Source organism: Fukomys damarensis, unplaced genomic scaffold (genome assembly GCF_012274545.1).
Source record: "Fukomys damarensis isolate Sample0158 unplaced genomic scaffold, DMR_v1.0_HiC HiC_scaffold_20, whole genome shotgun sequence".
NCBI lineage: Eukaryota > Metazoa > Chordata > Mammalia > Rodentia > Bathyergidae > Fukomys > Fukomys damarensis.
This window is the reverse complement of record NW_022900932.1, coordinates 3,207,439-3,226,277: the sequence shown is the minus strand read 5'-3', so window position 1 is coordinate 3,226,277 and position 18,839 is coordinate 3,207,439. Positions and strand designations below refer to the sequence as shown.

At 53.2% G+C, this 18,839-nt stretch overlaps 1 protein-coding gene across 7 annotated transcripts in view; it reads right to left on the bottom strand.

Annotated features, from left to right (window-relative positions):
• Anks1a (ankyrin repeat and sterile alpha motif domain containing 1A) overlaps positions 1-18,839 on the bottom strand; it is a 131,255-nt gene that overhangs the window by 44,121 nt on the left and 68,295 nt on the right. For all 7 annotated transcript variants that reach the window (XM_033766399.1, XM_010605325.1, XM_033766395.1 and 4 more), the window contains 2 exons: positions 15,140-15,260; positions 1,851-2,440 (listed from right to left, as the gene is read on the bottom strand). In XM_033766399.1, the coding sequence (XP_033622290.1) occupies positions 1,851-2,440; positions 15,140-15,260 (711 nt within the window). The remainder of the gene's footprint in view (positions 1-1,850; positions 2,441-15,139; positions 15,261-18,839) is intronic.

The following is an 18,839-nucleotide window of genomic DNA, read 5'->3' as shown; positions in this document are numbered from 1 at the left end:
TCTAGGAAAGGCTACCGGAGCCAGGTGGAAGGCGCGTGCGAGGTGCCTCTTTAGATGGAGACCTGCAAGAGCCATACCCGCTGGCTCACACTTGCCTAGCACCCCAGGCCCTGGGTTCAATCCCCAGTACTAAAAAAAAGCTGAAAGTTACACAAGAGGCCCTGTGGATATCTCCCATGCCAGATGGAGATGGGTGCAGCTCAGTAGTACAGCATTCCGAACCACCACGAAGGACAAAGCCACAGACAGCCGGCCTGAGTCCACAGGGCCCACCCACTTCAGCAGGTGCACTTTGCCTCAGTGGTCTCATTCTCTCTCCGGGAAGGAGCGGAAGCCCATGAGGCTGCCTGGCCCCACAGCAGGATGGCTCCCCAGTGCCCTGGGTTCCTAGGGAGGGAAGCTGCCTTCCCGCACCGAGGACGGAGCTGGGGCCTGGCCAGCGACCGACTGCTCTGGTGGTTCAGGCCCTGCTCACTGCGGGTCTGCGCTGCCTTCCCCTCTGCACACCCAGCCCCACACCGGAAACAAGGCTGCACTCACCCAGCTCCACACCTTTGCCCCACACCTCCTCGCTCTCCTTGCCCTGCAGTTTCTGTCTGGTTTGGACCACACAGGAATCTCTGCTCCAGTCAAATCCCACCTCTCGGGTCTTCTCTCCCGCACCTACCCGCCCTCTCCTCCCATTACAGAGCTGTTTCCATCCCGCATTCTGCTGGGTGCCAGGCGAGTCCAGGGCCGGCACAGGCCTGGCAAGCACTCTACCACCGAGCTGCATCACCAGTGAGACAGGGCCTCTCTCACTAAACTGCCCAGGCTGGTCTTGAACTTGAGGTCCTCCTGCCTCGCCTCCCTCCTAGCTGGGATCACAAGCATGGACCACCACACGAGCTTCTGTTCTGCTCTCAAACAGCCTTACCCTACATCTAACTATAAATTGCTAAAGCTGTTGCAAAAAACACACATACTGCTGTGTAGTCTCTCCTAGGGAACCCCAAGAACGCCCTCACTCAGAGTCTTCATTAGTGGCCAGGGCCCCGTACAGATTCCCTCAGACTCTGCTTCTAAGCGGTGAAACCTCTCTGCGCAGGTTTCCCTGTCTCTGACCAACATGGTCCCCAGTCTCCTCATCTGGAGAGAACAGCACTGAAGGACCTGTCCCCACCCTGTCCCCACCCTGGGAGTGGGCTGGCTGTGCTTCACACAACTCCACAGCTGCAGCCCAGGAGGGCTGGGCAGGCACGCGGTCCGCAGAGCGCTCAAGTGGACGCGGCAACTGTGCGCTCCCCTCTGCCAAGACCTAAATCCACCCGCGAGGTGGCTCCTGGGTCAGCCTGCGCGCCAGGCAAGAGGCCGGCGAGGGTGGTGGCCCCTCTCTCAGGAGCGCATTCTTCCGCCCGGTCAGAATGCCGCGGGTCTCGAGAAGCACCCTGGCGCCTTTCCAGCCCCTCTGTCACAATGTAAGGCTGTGAAGGTTTTCTCCTGGCCAATGCTTCGCTGACTGCTGGAGCCCCAAGCTCTCTGCCTTAGCAGCCTGGGGTGCGGGACAGGCAGGGCGCCTCTGTGGGGAGAGGCAGCCCCGCAGGAATAAGCAGGAGGCGCTGGGAATAGAACAGCCCCCTGCGGCACCCCCTGGCAGCTCCTGCTGCTCCCAGGCCTTCCTCGCATCTCCAGGCTCCGCAGCCTGCCGTGCCTTTGGTGCTGCCCCTCCTCAGTCAGCCCTGCTCTGCTGGCCGCCAGCTGTGGCCCTGGTCCCTGGGCCCGCCTCCCCACAGGCACAGGCGCAGTCCCACGGCGAGGACCCAGGCAACCCCAGATCCAGGGCTTCGACAGGGGAGCTCATGCGGCCTTACCTCGTCCCACTCAGAGGCGAAGGAGGGCGCCTTCTCCAGCCTCTTCTTCCCGATGCTACAGCTGGACAGGGACTCGCTTCGGCTGCCCATCGGCGCGTCCTCCGTGGGCGAGCAGGCCAGCAGATCAGAGTCAGACTTGGACAGGCTGCGGCTGAGTCTGAGCTCGGCTCTGGGTCTGCTGGTGGGAGGGGCTCGGCTCCTGGCCCCGCTCCGGGCTCCTTCTTCCTCGGCACCAGCAGGGTGCGGGGGCGCAGGGTGAGTCACGGTTTCGGGGTGCAACTGGCCGCTGGCAGAGGGCAGGCCTGCCGGGTAGCCTGTGGTCCTGCTCTGGTCCAGGCTGCTGGGCTGCGAGATGCCGGCAGGGTGTACGCCTGACTCCCCCGGCTGCATGCTGGCCTCGTGGCAGGCAGCCTGCGCCGGGGACCCGTCTGGGTGGCTCTGGCCTGCGGCAGACAGCAGCTGGAAAGGGTCCTGCCCCACCTCGCACACCGGGGAGGAGCCGTGGAGGAGACCTGAGAACTGCTCTGGGACCTGCCCGTCCTGCCCCTCCACAGAGTCCTGGCTCCGGCCGCCGCCGCTCTGCCTGTGGTCTTGGAGTGGACAGAGAGAAATAAAAAATTAAACGTGGCAAACATCAACAAAGTTCCAATGCAGCGAGCATACGGCAGAGCAGAAGAATTCAAAGACAGGGGAAGAGAGAGAAGCTGGACAGGCTGGGGAGGGGACAGAGGGAGAGGAGAAGAGAGGGGAAGGAAGAAAACAGCTTCATATTGTTCTTGACGCTCAGCTTGTACCCAAAGCCAGAGCATTTATGAAACTCCAAACACTGGCCCGATTAACGCTGTCTGGCAGTGCTCCTGCCATTAAGGGTTCTGTTAACGTTAAAAACCAGACCTGGCTATATAAGGCCATGAGAAGTGCTAACTAACCGCGTCCTAAGGAAAGGACACAGGAGGACAGCAAGGGACAGAAGGTGAGGAAAACAGAGGGACAGAGAGAGAGAAGGTGAGGGAGCTCAGGCAGGCACCAGCGAGCGAGCAAGCAAGCGGCAGCAGGCGGGCCTGGCTCTGGAACATCTGATGAATTTCCATAAAGGCCAGAGTGTTATTTAGAGCACTGCCCGCCCTTCCTCCGGCAAGCAGCGACAGAGAAGAAAACAGAGGTCATGATCCCCAACCTGTGACTCCTGGAATTCCTCTCAACTCAAAGTGCAAAACCCAAGGGCAGAGAAGTAACTGCTTCCTTCCAGGGGCCACGCGGAGCTCCACACCTCACCCTTCCTTCCGCTGGGAACACAGGCTTTTCTTTTTCTCTTTCTTGTTTTAAAGACTATGCGCATCTCACTCCTGCCAAAGCCTCCAGCTGTTCATGTTTGTTTAAGTCTAACCTTAGTTGATCTTCTGAAGAAGAAATGGTCTAGTTTGTCACTGCCAGGGGACATGTGCAGCTCTCCCAGGCCTCCCTGACATCCTAGAAATCTGACACTGCCGGCTCACCAGGCCAGCTACCACTTTACACCCCAAACCTCTGCCCCGGAGCAGCACAAATAACTGGCAGAACCAGGTTCTCACCAGACACCCTGGGGCTTCCCCGCGGGAACTGAGTCCCAGAAACTTTCACCCAGGTCGCAGGGCAGGCCCCACTCTGCCTGACTCAGTCAGCTCCAGAGCCAACGTCCACACTTCCCCTCGGCTGCCTGCATCTGTGGGCGAGCGCCAAACCACTCCCTACCAGCCCATGGCGCCCAAAAGCTACTCAGGAGACCAGAGAACCTTAGAACCAAAAGGCTCAAGTCCAAATACATGTATTTTTGTTTGTTTTTGACTTTTTTAGACAGGGTCTCGCTTTGTAGTCCAGGCTGGGCTTGAGCTCACAACGATCCTCCTGTTGCAGTTTCCTGCATGCTGGGATTACAGGCCTGCACCACCACGTCCAGCTGAGTTCAAATACTTTTACAGATGAGGAATCTAAGGCCTGCAGGCCTACAGTTGTTTGTCCAATGCGGTGGGGAGAAGACTCTGACCCAGGAGCCAGGAGATCTGGCTCCAGCCCCACTGTGCTGCTCTCCAGCTATGTGACCTGGGCAGTGCTGCCTTTACCTTTTCAGACCTGCACACCTGAAACCAGGACTGGACTGCACATTCCTTAAATGCCCTTTAAGAGTCCTGTCCCTACCGTGTGGCAGTGGCAACTCACCCCTCTCGGGGTACAGGGCCTTGCCTGGCACCACACCTGCTGCCGCCAGCATACCCCAGTCTCCACCGTCATCAGCCCCAAAGCCCAGGCCTCTTCCGGAAGCTCGGGCAGGGGAAGCGGGCACAGGAGGGGTGGCATGCTGTCAACTGGTGCTCCAGGGCCCCGCTCCTCCCAGGCTCCACCTGCCCTATCTGTGGAGTTCGGGGTCGGCAGCTGCTCAGCCCAGCTCTCAGGTCTGCAAAGGGTACCGGAGGGTTTGCTTCTGACTCTGACTGCTCAGCCCGCAGAGCTCAGAGCATGGACTTTGCTGCTTCTCCTCCACCTCTGACCACTTCGGAACTCTCACAGTTCCACCTATAAATCCTACATCCCAGAGCTCAGGCTGTGAGCAACACACAAGCACTGGCAACCCAATCACGTCTGGGGAAGAAGACATACTGAGCGTCTGCCTGGCCCCAGGAGCCATGGCCTCACAGCTCCTGACACCTGCAGGGCAGGCGCAGCGCCCACCACTTAGAGACCCCATCTCTGGCACTGACAACAATGACGCCCAGGGGTGCAGCTCAGTCCCCAGCGCCACAAAACAAATAAACAAATAGCAGCCGGCAGTCAGAACGAAGCTGCTCACGGCATGTTGGGGCCACAGAGCGGGCACCATGTGACCGACCAGCCACCTAATAGTCAGCCAACAGCTCTCCCTCAGACCAAATGAGGAAGACAACCAGGCGGTACAATGCGCCACTGCTGGGAAAAATATGATGTTTTTCATTTGTTTTTGGTGATACCAGGGGTTGAACCCAGAGCCTTTGCACTGAACTTATCCCCAGCCCTTATTTTTAATTCTGAGACAGGGCATTGCTGGCCTTGAACTTGTGAGCCTCCTGCCTAGCCTCCCAGACTGCTGGGATTACAGATGTGCACCGCCGTATCTGGCTTCATTCTGGGGCTGTGCTCAAAGGGCCAACAGTCTAATGACCACACTTGAGTGTAAGAAGAGGATGCTGGAAAGAGGAATGCAGATTCTCCTGTACATCAGCTCTAAGTCTGGGCTGGGGTGGGGTGGGCAGGCCAGACACCAGGACAGAAACCGCACTGCCCGCCCAGAGGTGGGAGTCTGTCTGCTTGCCCTGCCTGGGTGGACTTGGAACCCAGGCCACAGGGAATGTTCCGCTTGCTGCCATGGGCGCCGACAATGAGGGCCCTGTCACACAGCCACCATTCATGCCAGTCCTCAATGAAGAAAGAGAGGCCGATGCCAAGAACTCAACACTGCTCCATGCCGGGGAAGGAAGTGGGCAGAAAGAAGAAACAGAAACTTACGGAGGAAGGAGCTCCACGGAGAGAGAACTGCCAAGGCTCAGAATCCCACCCCAGAAGCCACAGCCCACCCACACATCGCCGCTGTAAGAAGTCCCCGAAGGGAGTCTGTGCAGGGCCTTCCCAGGACTCCGGGACCCCAAAGGCTCGTCATGCTCTAGGAACCTCAGGATCTTAACCCGGGTGCTCATTCCCCAGAACACTGCATGGAAAGCTAAGCCAGGTTTCCCGGCAAATCACAGAGTGGGAAAAGAACTTGATGGTTTCTACTCCACAAACTCGGGATGCTAACAAGGTCCTTAGGGATGAGCCAGGGACAGTGTAACACTCAGCAGACGTCGAACGCAATCCCTGCACGTCTCTGTGCCTTACTCTTCTCACCTGTGGTTCTGGAGTCTTAATGGCAGTGACTTCATAGGGTTATTGTGAGAACTAAACTGTGCTTGCAGAGCACTGAGAACCAAGCCAGGCACAGGCCAGCTCTTAGCAGACCTTAAACTGTTCCCGTCCACCCACAGGCCCTGTCGCAACTCTCACAGGTGACAGCAGAGACTTCTCCACTCCTCGCAGGCCTGTCACATGGCCCGAAGATATAAAGCACCTCACAAGCACTCACGGACTTCATCACCCTTACAACCTTTTTTTTTTTTTATTCCCTCCTCACAAGCCCTCACGGACTTCATCCCCCTTACAACCTTTTTTTTTTTTTTTTAGTCCCGGGGATCAAACTCGGGACCTTGCGCTTGTGAGAGAGGTGGTGGATCCACTGAGCTAAATCCCTGGCCCACCCTTACAACTTTTGAAGGCAGAAAGAAAGGCCAGAAGATAATGGAATGGAGGATGGAAATGAAAAACTCTTAGACAGGCCCTACAGAGTCATAAGGGGGCACCAGGTGATATAAGGATGAAGACGCCAATCCTGCCTCTGAGCTCACCAGCTGCTGAGAGAGGCCGGTGTGGTCAGAAATAATTAGATGGCAAAAACTAACAGATGCTTTAAGAAAGGCTGGTCATGGTGGCATATGGTTGTAATCCTAGAACTCTGGGGGGAGGCTGAGGCAAGAGGATTCCAAGTTTGAGCACAGCCTGGGCTGTATGCTGAGTTCAAGGTCAACTTGGACTACAGAGTCATCTCAAAAACAGAAAACCGTTAGCAACAAAGGCAGAGACACAGCTCACAGCTGTGATTGTTGGGCCCCACCCATCCCGTGCCCTCCACACATCAAGGCCACCAATCTCTGGAAATCTCTGCCACACGCTCACTTCGAGTTCCGTCAACCCGGCTTTATCATTCTGGGTGTTCACCTCCTTTCACCCCGTGAGCTGCCGAAGCAAGGGTCCTCTGAGCTGCATTTTAATTACTGCAACGGTCCACAGAGATCTCAAGGGCTTTCGAATAATAACATTTAGCATTTGCACGTTTCCAGTCACTTCTGCCCAGTTGGATGAGGGCTGCATAATGCAGCTCAAAGGAGGGGCTCCCTGCTCAAATCAATCCTCAGGCCTGGCTCCCAGGCTCCTCTGCTTTCTTTTTGCCATTTTTTTTTTTTTTTCTTTCCCTGAGTCAGGGTCTTGCCTATGTAGTTCAGACTGTCCTTGAACTCACTATGTAGCTCAGGCTGGCCTCAAACTTGCAGTGATCCTCCTGCCTCAGCCTCCGGAGCAACGATATCACAGGCGTGCACCACCACATCCGGCTTGCTCTACTTTATTCCTCTAGGATGGCCCTGTGGCTGCTGTTCTGTGGTGAGCATCAGAAACCATGCCTGTCCAGGGAGACGACCAGGTGCATGGCTATTTCAGAGATCATTGTGCTCTCCCCAGGAGGAAGCACAGACGAGGGGAGGCAGGCTGCTGGTAACTGATGTCTGGTCTGCCCGACAGACAGCAACCTGAGAAGTAAAACAAGGGCTGGACCAGGGCCCGAGAGACCTGAGTTGTGGCCCCAGCCCTGTGACTTTTCCTCTCTGAGGTACCTGGCTGGCCGGGATGCAAGACCTAGGCTCTGAGACTTGGCACGGGCTGATGCCATGGCTCTCCACAGTCCCTGCAGCTCGGTGGCGCTAGGAACGTGATGAGCGGCACAGCTTCCGAGGAGATGCTTTAGTCCTGTGGTTAAAGACACAGGATTTGGGCTCAATCCCACAAGGGCCACAGTCCCAGCTCTAACTCCTAACCTGCACCCCTCCTCTGCTACATGGGGACAAATGTAGCCCCGACCCCACAGATCTGTCCACAGACGGCAGAGATGGAATCGGTGCAAGACGCCCAGAGGGAGCGTTCAGTAAACACAGCCGTTAATATCAGCATCGGTTTTCACGGATGGCCCTTTCCAATTGCTCTTTGCGGCAGCATCGCACTCAAGGCTGGTTTCTCTTCTCCTGACTCTGCAAAGGAGACCGGCTTCTTCGAAGTGGTCTTTTAATCCAGGTGAATAAAACTCACACCCAGGAAGGGGCCGGCAGCGGGTTTGGTTCTGGATGGTACAGGGGGTCCAGAAGAACCACCGCCTCACCTGCGTGCCCACTGGTGCAGCCCCACACCGGGCATTCCAGCCCTGGCTCTGATTGCCTCACTACCTACATTTCCCCGTTCCTTCAACTCCGGAAGCTGGCCCCCCTCCAGCTTCCATTAATGTCCCAGCTCCGCCTGGCTCGGGCTTGGAGCGGCCAGGCGATCTAACACTGCTGCATTTAGCAGAAACACTTGTTGTCTGCCCCCTTGATCTCTGGCCAGTTCCAATACTGGGCATTCACAGCCATTTGCTCTCTCTTCTGCAGTTTCTGGAATGTTGAGCCCTGTTAAATACTTGAGAAACAACTGACTAAGCCCTCTATTAATGCAGCTATCTCCGCTGGCTTCCAGCAGCCACCGTTTATTAAGCCCTGGGCATGCTGTGCCAGGCTCCGCTCAGTGACTTCTTACTGTCCACAGCAACCGTGAGGAAGGAACTGGAACCCCTTCTTTGCGGAGAAGCCCAGGCTGAAGGAGGGAGTGGCTCCCCCAGGCCAAAAGCCACCCGCAGGAGAGAAGTACCCAGGTACAAGCCTCCTGGCTGTCTCCTTTCATCCCGGCCCAGTCATGCTGCGGTTTGTTTCTTGAACCTGTGCACCATGAGATCGATTCCTCAGGGCTCCTGGTCTTTCCACACTTCCACCTTTACCCATGGCACCTGGATTCTTGGAGAAACCCACACCGGTTTCCTGAGAGACGCAGATGAGATGAACTTCCTTAACTCTTCTCAACGGGCGGCTCGAGGTGGGGGGTGGCAATTTCCTCTCCCGCATTTCCCTCAGGGAATTCTCTCCCTGTCCAGGACCTCCCCAAGGCCTCTCCCTGACCTTTCTTCTCACCTTCACCTTCCAGCTCTTCCTCTGCCGCAGCCCCCGCTGCAGCTGTGTCCCCAGCACTCACTGTCCCTTCCTCCTCGACTACGGAGTTTGTAGAAAGCCTTCTTCCCACCTGGGGTAAAGACCAGGTTTTCCATCTCCGTAGTTCGCATCTCCTAGGTCTAACCACACAGCCTCGCTCTAGTAAGAACAGCACACACTGCTGTCTTTCCAGGGTCCCATCCTGTGCAGACGGCTTGGACCTCAATGGCCATCTTGAACCATGAAATGACAAGGAGACTGGGCCCTTAATGGGCACAGCAGCCTATTTCAGGATTTCTACCCTGCTTAAACTGCAATGACTTGGGTTTTCTGTCACATTTAACCGAGGTTTCTAAGACACTGCTACCTCCTCGTTTCCTTCCTGTGTTTCTTTCCTCTTGCACCCGTAAAGTGAATCTGCATTTCTAATCTTAACACCTCTCTCCAGCATTAGCCCCACATTTCCAGGCGTATATGGGGTGTTTCCACTAAAATGTTCTGGTACCCCAAACATCCCAAGCTTAACGTATTTAGAATTGGATTTAATGTCCTCCCTCAAACATGCCCCTTCAATTCCCGATTCAGCTGGCTGCAGAGTATTTTTTTAACTGACCAGGCTCAAAACCTCAGGTATCCTTAGCCTCCTCTCCTGCTTCCACCTTTACCTGTACAGCTATGCTAATTCTACTCCATACTCCTCCCATCTCCTTTCTCCTGTAACTCCAACGCCCCTCTAGGCTGGGCTCTGATTACCTTCCAGAGGTTCCCAGAGGTCTCTGGACTTCCTAGGGCTCCCAGATTTCTGGTCTCTCCCACTACAATGACTCTAACCTGTAATTACACCTCCGAAAGGTGTGGCTCTTAATCTGTCTCCCAATCGAAAATCTTCAACAATGGCACTGTCTTCAAAGTAGAGAGACATTCAAGGCCCACTGCACTGAGACGCGTTCCCCTGGTTCTGGCGCATATGGGTCACTCAGCACCCTCCGAACATGCTGTCTCCCCTCATCCTACTGCGCTGGCACTGCCACCCTGCCTGGGATGCTATCCGCCCCCTTCTTACTTCTGCCCATCGAGCTTAATTCTCCACGTTAGGGCTCAACCCTAATGCTCCTTTCTTTGTCATATTGTCTCTGATCTCCCATGCTGATGTAACTTCCCAAAATGACTTCTATAGGACTTTAACTCCTGTCCGCTTTTGATTATTTTACCTATCTCTCGTGGGGGTGCTGTCATATATATACTTTCAGAAGAAAATATAGATATGTAGTTCACAAGGCTATGCTTGTTCCATAATGGAATAAAACTGTGAACACTATTCCAACTCAGAAAGACAAGTTGGCAGGAGGAGGCACTTACACAGCCAGGGGTCTGGCAGGAGCACCCCTAACTCAAGAAGGCTGAGGCAGAAGCTACTGACCATAAGGCTCCATTCGTAAACAGTCACATACGTCTTTTTGCCTCTGAGAAAAGCACCAAAACTTAATCCCCAGCATCTGCCACAAAAAGGCTGCCCAGACTCTCAGGTAGCGATGGAGTACGGGATGCAGTTGCCTACTTTCTCTCCTTTGGGAAATCTCACTAAACGGACCAGCAGATGGAAACCCATGGGAGAAAATGGGAGAAGCCAGGATTTCCACCCCAGCTCTCCCCAAAGGCTCAGGAAGTGGCAGGAAGTGAATGTGGGAGTAGAGGGAGAAGGCAAAATAGCCACTCCCTCCAAGTGAGTGAGAAGGGTAAGGTCTTCAGACCCATGTACAAACCACACAGTGGGAGAGAGATGATGGCTAAAAGCCTCAGAGTGTGACTGTACCATGTGAGCCAGACTCACGCACCCTCAGCCGGTCCCACTTCACAGAGACCAGCCCCATTAGTAGATGCTGTGAGAGTACCACGAAGAACGGTTAAGACTTTAAGACCTCTGGCTACCTTCCCGTTTGCTCTCGAAGCAAGCAGGAAAGCTATCCACTGCCTCTCTGAGTGCAGATCTGTCCAGAATGTCTGTGAGCAGTCAAATACTACAGAGAAATAAAGGGCCAGGCTGCACAGACCTGGAAACACTGCTCTGCACTACACTGCCCTGTGTAACGACTTCAGAAGAGTTTTTCTATATTTGAAACAACTTAAACTACAGAGGGTTACCTACTTGGACAAGACCATCATAAAACCATCTGGAAGGGGGTCACAGAAGTACACGCCTGTAATCTCAGCTACTGGAGAGGCTGAAAGCAGGAGGAATGCAAGTTCGAGGCCAGTCAGACAACTCAGTGAAGCCCGTCTCAAAATAAAACTTTTCAAAAGGCTGGGAGCTGGGCACAGCGGAGTGCACATCTGTAATCCAAGCTACTCAGGCAAGTTAGTGCCAGCACTTAGACCAGGACGAGCAGGTGTGCTATGACCGCCAATTCTGCTCTCCAACAATTTTTTTCTAAAGACAGACTCTTGCTGAATGCAGAGATGCATGTCTGTAATCCCAGCTTGGGAAGACTGAGGCAGGAGGATCACAAGTTCAAAGCCAGCCGAGGTAACTTAGCAAGACCCTGTCTCAGAAATAAACCTTAAAAGGAAGAAGACTGGGGATATAGTGGGGTGGTAGAGGACCTGCCCAGCATGTGTGAGGCCCTAGGTCCAATCTCCAGTACCTGTGTGCACATGCAGGCACACATGCAAGGAAAATAAATATTCTTGCATGTGTATAAGAATATATGTACCAAATATCTATAGAAACATAATTTGTTGGACAGTCTGATAAATGGTGGAAAGATTAAACACCCATCAACTCAAGAATGAAAAATGAGTTACAGGAATTTAGCAGCTATTAAGGGAGACTGTGCGTCATGGTTTGTAACCAGACGTTCCCGCAAAGCCTCACACACTTACACATGGGGGTCCTGGGGAGATGGGTTATGGGGCTTACAGCTGACTGCTGTGGGAGGAGGCAGGGGCCCTGGGGGTGCGGCCTGGAGAGATCTATCTCCCTTCTGCTCTTCCTGGGTGCCAGGATGGGAGCCACATCCCCCATGCAGGCCCTCCAACCACGCCGCCGTGCCCTGGAGCCACTGACTATAGACGGAAACCTCCACCAACTGTGACCCAAATGAAACCTCTCTGCCTTCGAGTTGTGGGTGTCAAGTATTTTGTCTCAGTGATGAGGTAAATGTCTAAGACAACTTTTTTTTTAATCTTGCCCCCTCCTTGGTACAGGGAGTGAACTCAGGGCCTCACACTTGAGCTACATTCCCACCTCTTTTAATTTTGAGATGAGGACTCACTAAATTGCTAAGTTGTACAAGCTGGACTCAAACCTGCCATCCTCCTGTCTCAGGCTTCAAGAGTGCTGAGATTACTTGTGTGCCATCACTACACCTGGCCACATTATGGTGTCTTGAATATACCGAGAGATAGAAAGCTCTGGTCATCTTGTTAACACCGCCTTTGGAAAGCTCATCCATTAACTCATAAAAGCTGTATAAGATAAAGACATTAATGGAAAAGCAAGAAGGATTTCGTGTAAACAAGGCATGGTGTGGGCCGCTGACCACTCCCTTGTACCAGTGCAGGCAGGCACCCTCCGGCTGGCTGCTCCTGTTATGCAGACAGGACAGGCAGGGCTTCTGAGAAGCTAGCCAGCCTGTGTTCATACTTATTGTGTGCCTGAAAGATCTCGAGTGACCCAGCCTGCCGGGAGGCCGCTGTGTCTTCCGTCTTACACCTTCTGTTCAACTAGCCCCACCCACACCACAGCTCGGTACTGCAGGAAGCTGAGGCAGAGGAGGGGCAGCGGTGAGATCCCAGCCCCCCAGCTCCCTCCTGACCTGGGGACCAGAAGTGCCACCACGGACTGTGGAGCCAGGAAGCCCAGGCCTACTAACTTTCCCCTCTTTATTCCAAAAGCTTAGCAAGCCAATTCCAGATGAAGCCTTCAAAGGAATCAGAATCTCTTTCCTCCCCGACGCTGAGAGTTCCTCCCTCATGAAGAACTGTTTTCAAACATTAAATTAAATTCAGTGCTGGATTAAATGCAACACGGTTTTGTTTTAAGCACCTAGAAAAGGCATCAGTGGTCTACTCTGCCCTAAGAGTTTGAGCCAAAAACCTATCAATGCACAGGGCATTGTGTCGGTAGGTAGCGCATGCACTGGGAGGGCAGGCAGGAGGATCTTCAAGGCCAGCTTGGGCTACATAGTGAGACCCCGTTTCAAAAAAAAAAAAAAAAAAAAAATAACCACTATCAGTGCAACAGAGCAAGGTCATTTCCACTAACAGTGCCGAATCTAATGGATATCCATATGCAAATACCAACTCAAAATGGAATGCAGCCTGAAGCGCAGAATTATCTAGAAGATGACATAGGAAAAATATTTGTCATCTTAACCATTAATAAAAGATAAACTTCAAAATTAAGAACTGCTCAAAAGACACTGCAAAAGCCTGGCCTGGTGGTCATACCTATAATTTCCGCACTCTAGGCAGAAAGATTGCAAGTTTGAGCCCAGCCTAGGTACCTTAGTGATTTAGCGAGACCTTGGGCCCAATCCCCAGTACCACCGGGGGTGGGGGAGGACATTGTAAAGACAAAGTCACAGACTGGGAGGAAAACACATCTGATAAGAAACTTTATCCAAAATATATTTTTAAAAAAACCTCACAGCGCAATTACAAGAAAAGAAACAACCTATTTTTTAAAATGAGGAGAAGATCTAAACAGCTCCTTAACGGTAAATAATCACATAAACAGATGCTCAACTAGACAAACGCAAATCAAGATCATAAGAAGCATCACTACATACCAGTCAGAATGGCTAACGATTTTCGGAAAATAACAATACTAACAGTATTAGTTACCTCTGCCCACTTCACAAGCGCAAGATCCCAAATTCAATCCCTGGTACCCCCCACAAACAATAGTATTAGGGAGGCTACAGATCAGTGGGTACTCCCGAACACCACTGATGTTGAGGCAGAATGGTGCCACTGCTCTGGAACACGGCTTGGAGGTCCCTCTACAGCTACAGACATTTTCTATTCCACGCACTCCTGCGTACTTACACAAGTGAAAACTTACATTCATACAAACATCTTTTCGCAAATGTTTACAGTAGTTTTATTTGTAACTATCTAAAATCTGTAAGTGAACCAAATGTCCCCCAGCCAGGGGATGGATAAACTGGCATGCCTCAGTTTACACAACTGAGAATAACCACAGAATATAACTCAGCAAGGAAAAAGGACACCTCACCAGTCTGTGGGGTACACTGAATGGCTCCATCTGTGTGACTTTCGGGAAAAGGCAAAATCACTGGAACAAACATCAGAGCTGTGGCTGCCAAGGTCAAAGGAGTGGAGGGGGCTGACTATAAGAAGACATGGGACAGCTCCTCAGTTTGATCAAAATGCTCTGTATTTGGATACTGTGGTGAGAGTTACACAGCTGTCAGAACTCACAGAACTACAGAAGAATGGATGACTTTTGGTGGGGAGGGGGTACTGGGGATCAAACTTGGGACCTTGCACTTGTGAGGCAGGCAGCAGAACCACTGAGCTAAATCCCTGGCCCAATGACTTTTATATTTTAAAGCTAAGAAATGGGAACCATAAAGAACAAAGTAAAAGGGATCCACTACAAAAATGCCCACATTTCTACGTGCCAAGAGATAACCTTTCAACAGGGCCGTTAGAACCAGGTCTACGATGTCAGCCATGCCTGCACATCCTGCCAGCCACCCGGGACCCTCTACCAGGTCTGGCAAAAGACATTCCAAAGGAAACCATCTCGCCCCACTCTTACCAGAACCACTGATGGTCCTCGGATATAAAGAAGCGCGAAGGACCTAGTGCCTGCAGGTGACAGGTGCTGGGAAAAGCCGCGGGGCACCCCCTGCCTGCAGTGAGACCTGAACTGCCTTCCACAAGACGCTGCTTGCCCACCGGGACAACACTGAGACTGACAGCGGCTGGCGCCTGTCAGGCCTGTGGCACCCGGCCTCACAGGCAGTGAAAGTAGGCCAAGGGGACAGAGACACAGAGTGCGCTTGATGTCAGGTAGTGGGCAGTCATGGCCCCTCCCTGGGACGGTCTCACCAAGCTCAGGGCTCCAAAGCAGCCTGTGCTGTCTACCTGACCCCGAGGGATGGACCTGTTGGGCCTGTTTTCCACATGGCATCCACTCGGGGCTTGGGACTGGACACTCACTCCCATGCAGCGGCCCCTCCACCGTAGCTGCTACCCAGGCTGACCGAAGCTCCTTGCTGTGCGTGGGGCAGCCACTACCACGCAGGGCAGAGTCAAGTACGGGAAATGACAGCAGGATGCGGCCGACACACAGACTGCCAGACCCAGCACCACAGACTAAGACCCCGCCCAAGCGGCCTCTGCTGCGGGGGTGGGAGCGTGTTCCATTCTTACCTTTTGTTTTTCCTTCCACCAACACCAGTTTCTTCGTCTCCGCTGTTAAGAGCAGCTCATAAGGGTGTTCGTCCTCTTCCCGGGCTGTACTCCCTGCAGCCCTGGGTCGCATGGCCAGGACCTGAGAGAGAGAGAGAGAGAGAGAGACTGAGAGAGAGAGAGACTCAGTGCTGCTGTGCATGTGACTGTGACCTAGACAGGAACTACCGGACGCATATACTGAGGGCCACAAAGGACAGGAGGAGGAGGTGAATAATTCAAGGCTCACACGGAATCACAACTGCCTCCTGCTTCTACACCTGCTAGGAATTGCTAGGTGCCTGGTCCCCAGCCGGAAGAGACTACGAGCGGCGGAATTTAGGAGGTGGGCATAGGAGGTGGGTAGTCAGGCCCCACCGGCCCCACGCCTGACCCACCCACCCGTGGTGGATGCACGCTCTCTTGGAGGTCCGGCTCTCCTGGCCCTGGACTAGGTCCAGGACACTCTGTGACACAGCGGGGCTGGACCTCTCCACTTCCACAGTGCACCTGCTACACGACACACCTGCCAGGCTGAGATGCAGCCAGGAGGCCCCGCCAGCAGCTGAACGGGTGGGGCTGCCTGACCTTGGGCTTTCTGCCTCCAAATCTGTGAGCCAAGTAAACCTCTTTTCTTTAGCAAGTACCTAGTGTCAGGCATTCTGTCATAACAATAAAACACAGACTAAGGCAGCATCTGGACCGCAAATCCCAACGGTCTTTGGAATATTCTCCTTTCTCATTTTCTTTCAAAAGGTGGTCAGCAGAGGCCAAGACCCATCCTTCCCTTGCCTTTTCATCTCCACAGTCACCTGCACAATCTCTTTTCTGTGGATAATATTTCCCAAGTAGCTTTTAGCCACATTGCACCCTGCTGTACTTTCATCTTCTCTTCCCCAGTGTACATACATCATCTTCCACCAAGATGACTTCTGACTGACCCTGAACACTTGGGTTTACTAGTGAGAAATGGCTCGCAGTCTGGGTCTGTGAGCCTTTCTTCACAGATCCTTGGCCCGGAGAAGAGGGTCTCCCTAACGGTGGCTTCCTGACACACGTACGCATCTTACCAGACTCCCCCATCTCTGCCCAGCAGAGGCAAGAGGTCAGGAGCCTGGATTTCCACGAGGGGGGGAGGTCCTGTCTATAAGCAGCCTCGAGTCAGGGGCTGAGTGTCCCCGGGGAAGAACCAGACCAAGGTGCTCCCGCACCTGCCGGCCGTGCAGCTACTCACGACACCACAGGAGCCAAGTTTCCCCTGACACCAAGCCAGGAAATCACACTGGCACTATAGCCACCATAGGAGAGAGAACGGAGAGCCTTGCTTTGGAGGACAGTCCTGCTCATTTGTGCTGTGACGCCAGTGTGTTCCACAGGCCAAGCACAGAATCTCTTCTTGAGCAGTGTGGCTAGGGCAGGTCATGAATTATGAACCAAGCGGGGCGGGGAGTCCCAACTGCATCTAACAGACAATGGTACCCTGCAGACAGTGTGACCCTTTAGCACACAGACACCTCCTACATGGACACATCCCACATGCGCTGCACTGGGAATGTGTCCAGTTTGTGATTTATCAAGGTTTTGCTACCCCAAGGCATAGCCTGCTGCGTCACGGCCTAATGAGATGGCAAGAGCTCCTGGTAGCAGCAGACTAAACGCGAAGCTGCAGCTCCTTGTTTGTTAACAAGGCCGCCACTCTCAAGGCAGAATGACAGCCGCTTTCCAAAGTTCTGCTGAGCACAGCAGGAAGCTCCACTTATTGCAAGCCACCTGGAAGCTAAAAGCCATTTCATTACAGCAGAGCCAGCAGCATGTATAACTTACTCCTGGCCTCTTCACAGGAACACAATCAAGGGAACAAAGAGAGCCCATTAAGCAGTTCACACTGTGTCAACTTAATACCCAGGCTTTACAGACGGGACTGTGTGTTCTGCAGGTTTACACACCCACCCCATCGCTTGGGCAGCGCGGGAAACCCAACTCCTGGGGTTCCCACACAGCAAAGGCTCTCGCAGGGTGTCAGGATGGCCTACAACACCCTCCCTTCCCAAGCAGCGCAGGACAGGATCCCGGACTTCCACTGGAGACAAAGCCCACTGGACCTGCTTTTGCTTCATGCCTGGTTTGGGTGCAGGACAACTAGAAGCAGGAAAACCATCCAATGTCAAAGCCGGAAGGGTCCCTAAGCGACAGTCACAGCAGGGCACTTGGTTCTAGACCTTTCTTTTGAGATGACAGATCTGGTCCAAGAGAGGACCAGGATTTGTGCAGGGTTACGCTGAGAGCTCACAGCACAGCTGTGGCCGTAGAATTCAGCTCCCTGATTCTGGACCAGATTGACCTTGCTTTTTTTTGGCTTTCATTTTTTTCTCTATCCAGTTTGGAACTCCTTCCTGCCTTCAACTGTCTAATGAGAATCCCTGCTCATGCACAGACAATAAAGGAGGGTGTCTTGTCCTCCCAGTACAGGGCCCTACCATCTACGGGATTAAAATCTCACCATAAAGCAATAAACTGCTCTTTGGCAAGCCATCAGCTCCCTCTCAAGCAGCCCTGTGTCACAGCGAGCATGGCAATAACCAATTCTCAACAGAAAGAACTCTGCTTTTTACAAAATTACTTGGTAATCTTTTTTCTTTCTCTTTCTTCTAAGGCTGGCAATAAATCAAAGCTGAAAAAAATTCTACTATATGGAAAGCACCACTGCAGAGAATAGCCACGAGCAGCAGCCACAAGCAGCCACCACGAACTGTGGCCAATGGAACGTGCAGTCAGGGTGTGGGCGGCTTCCAGAAAAGAGAGCACAGCAGCTGCAAGCCCCACCAAGCCCAGCAAGCTGTGCTCAGAGAAGACCACAGTCTGTCTCCAGGCAGCTGCAGCGCCTTCTGTGGGGCAAAAGCATCTCAACAGCATGTGCGTGCGTGCGTGCGTGCGTGTGTGTGTGTATGTGCGCTCACGCGCATGCGCGTGTGCACCAGTTTCAGGATCAGGCCATAACCCGTAAGGTCTCCTGGAGCCAGGGGTGCTCCAGCTTCCCTTAAAAGCTTCTGTGGGTCATCTTATAATGATAAATATCAGGGACAGGGACCCAGTCACTGGGGCAGATGCCTGCCCAATACAAACCCTAAAGTTTGATGATGTCAGCGTCTCCTGAGATAAGAGGTTTAGGATTTTAAAGCTTTGTGAGTATAAGGAAGAAAGATGGTGCCAGGCGTGCTAGTGCACACTTATAATCCCAGGAGGACGGCAAGTCTGGGCCCAGCCTGGGGAAGCTTAGAGACCCAGTGAGACCCTAAGGGCTGAGGGTGTAGCTCAATGCAAGAACCTGGAATTTAATCTTTAGGAAAGAATAAAAGAATGAAATAATAACAAGAGAAAGAGGAAGGAAAGGGAAAGGAAGGAAGATGAAAGACTGCAGCATTGGTAATAAACAGCCCACTTCGGAGATGAGCTGTCCATCGGGACTGTGGCATACGCACAACATCGGCTGGGGTCGTCACTGAAGGGAGGACGTCAGCCACAGGTTCACAGACCTGCGCTGACCAGCAAAAGAAATTCAGTGTTCTCGCGGTCTTCCAAAGAGCGACTGTGTTGGTGCAACTCATGTGTTCCAGAAGGTGAGTCTCTACTCCCCGCTACACAGGAGGAGAGCCAGACTCCTCCACCACGTTCCCACTGCACA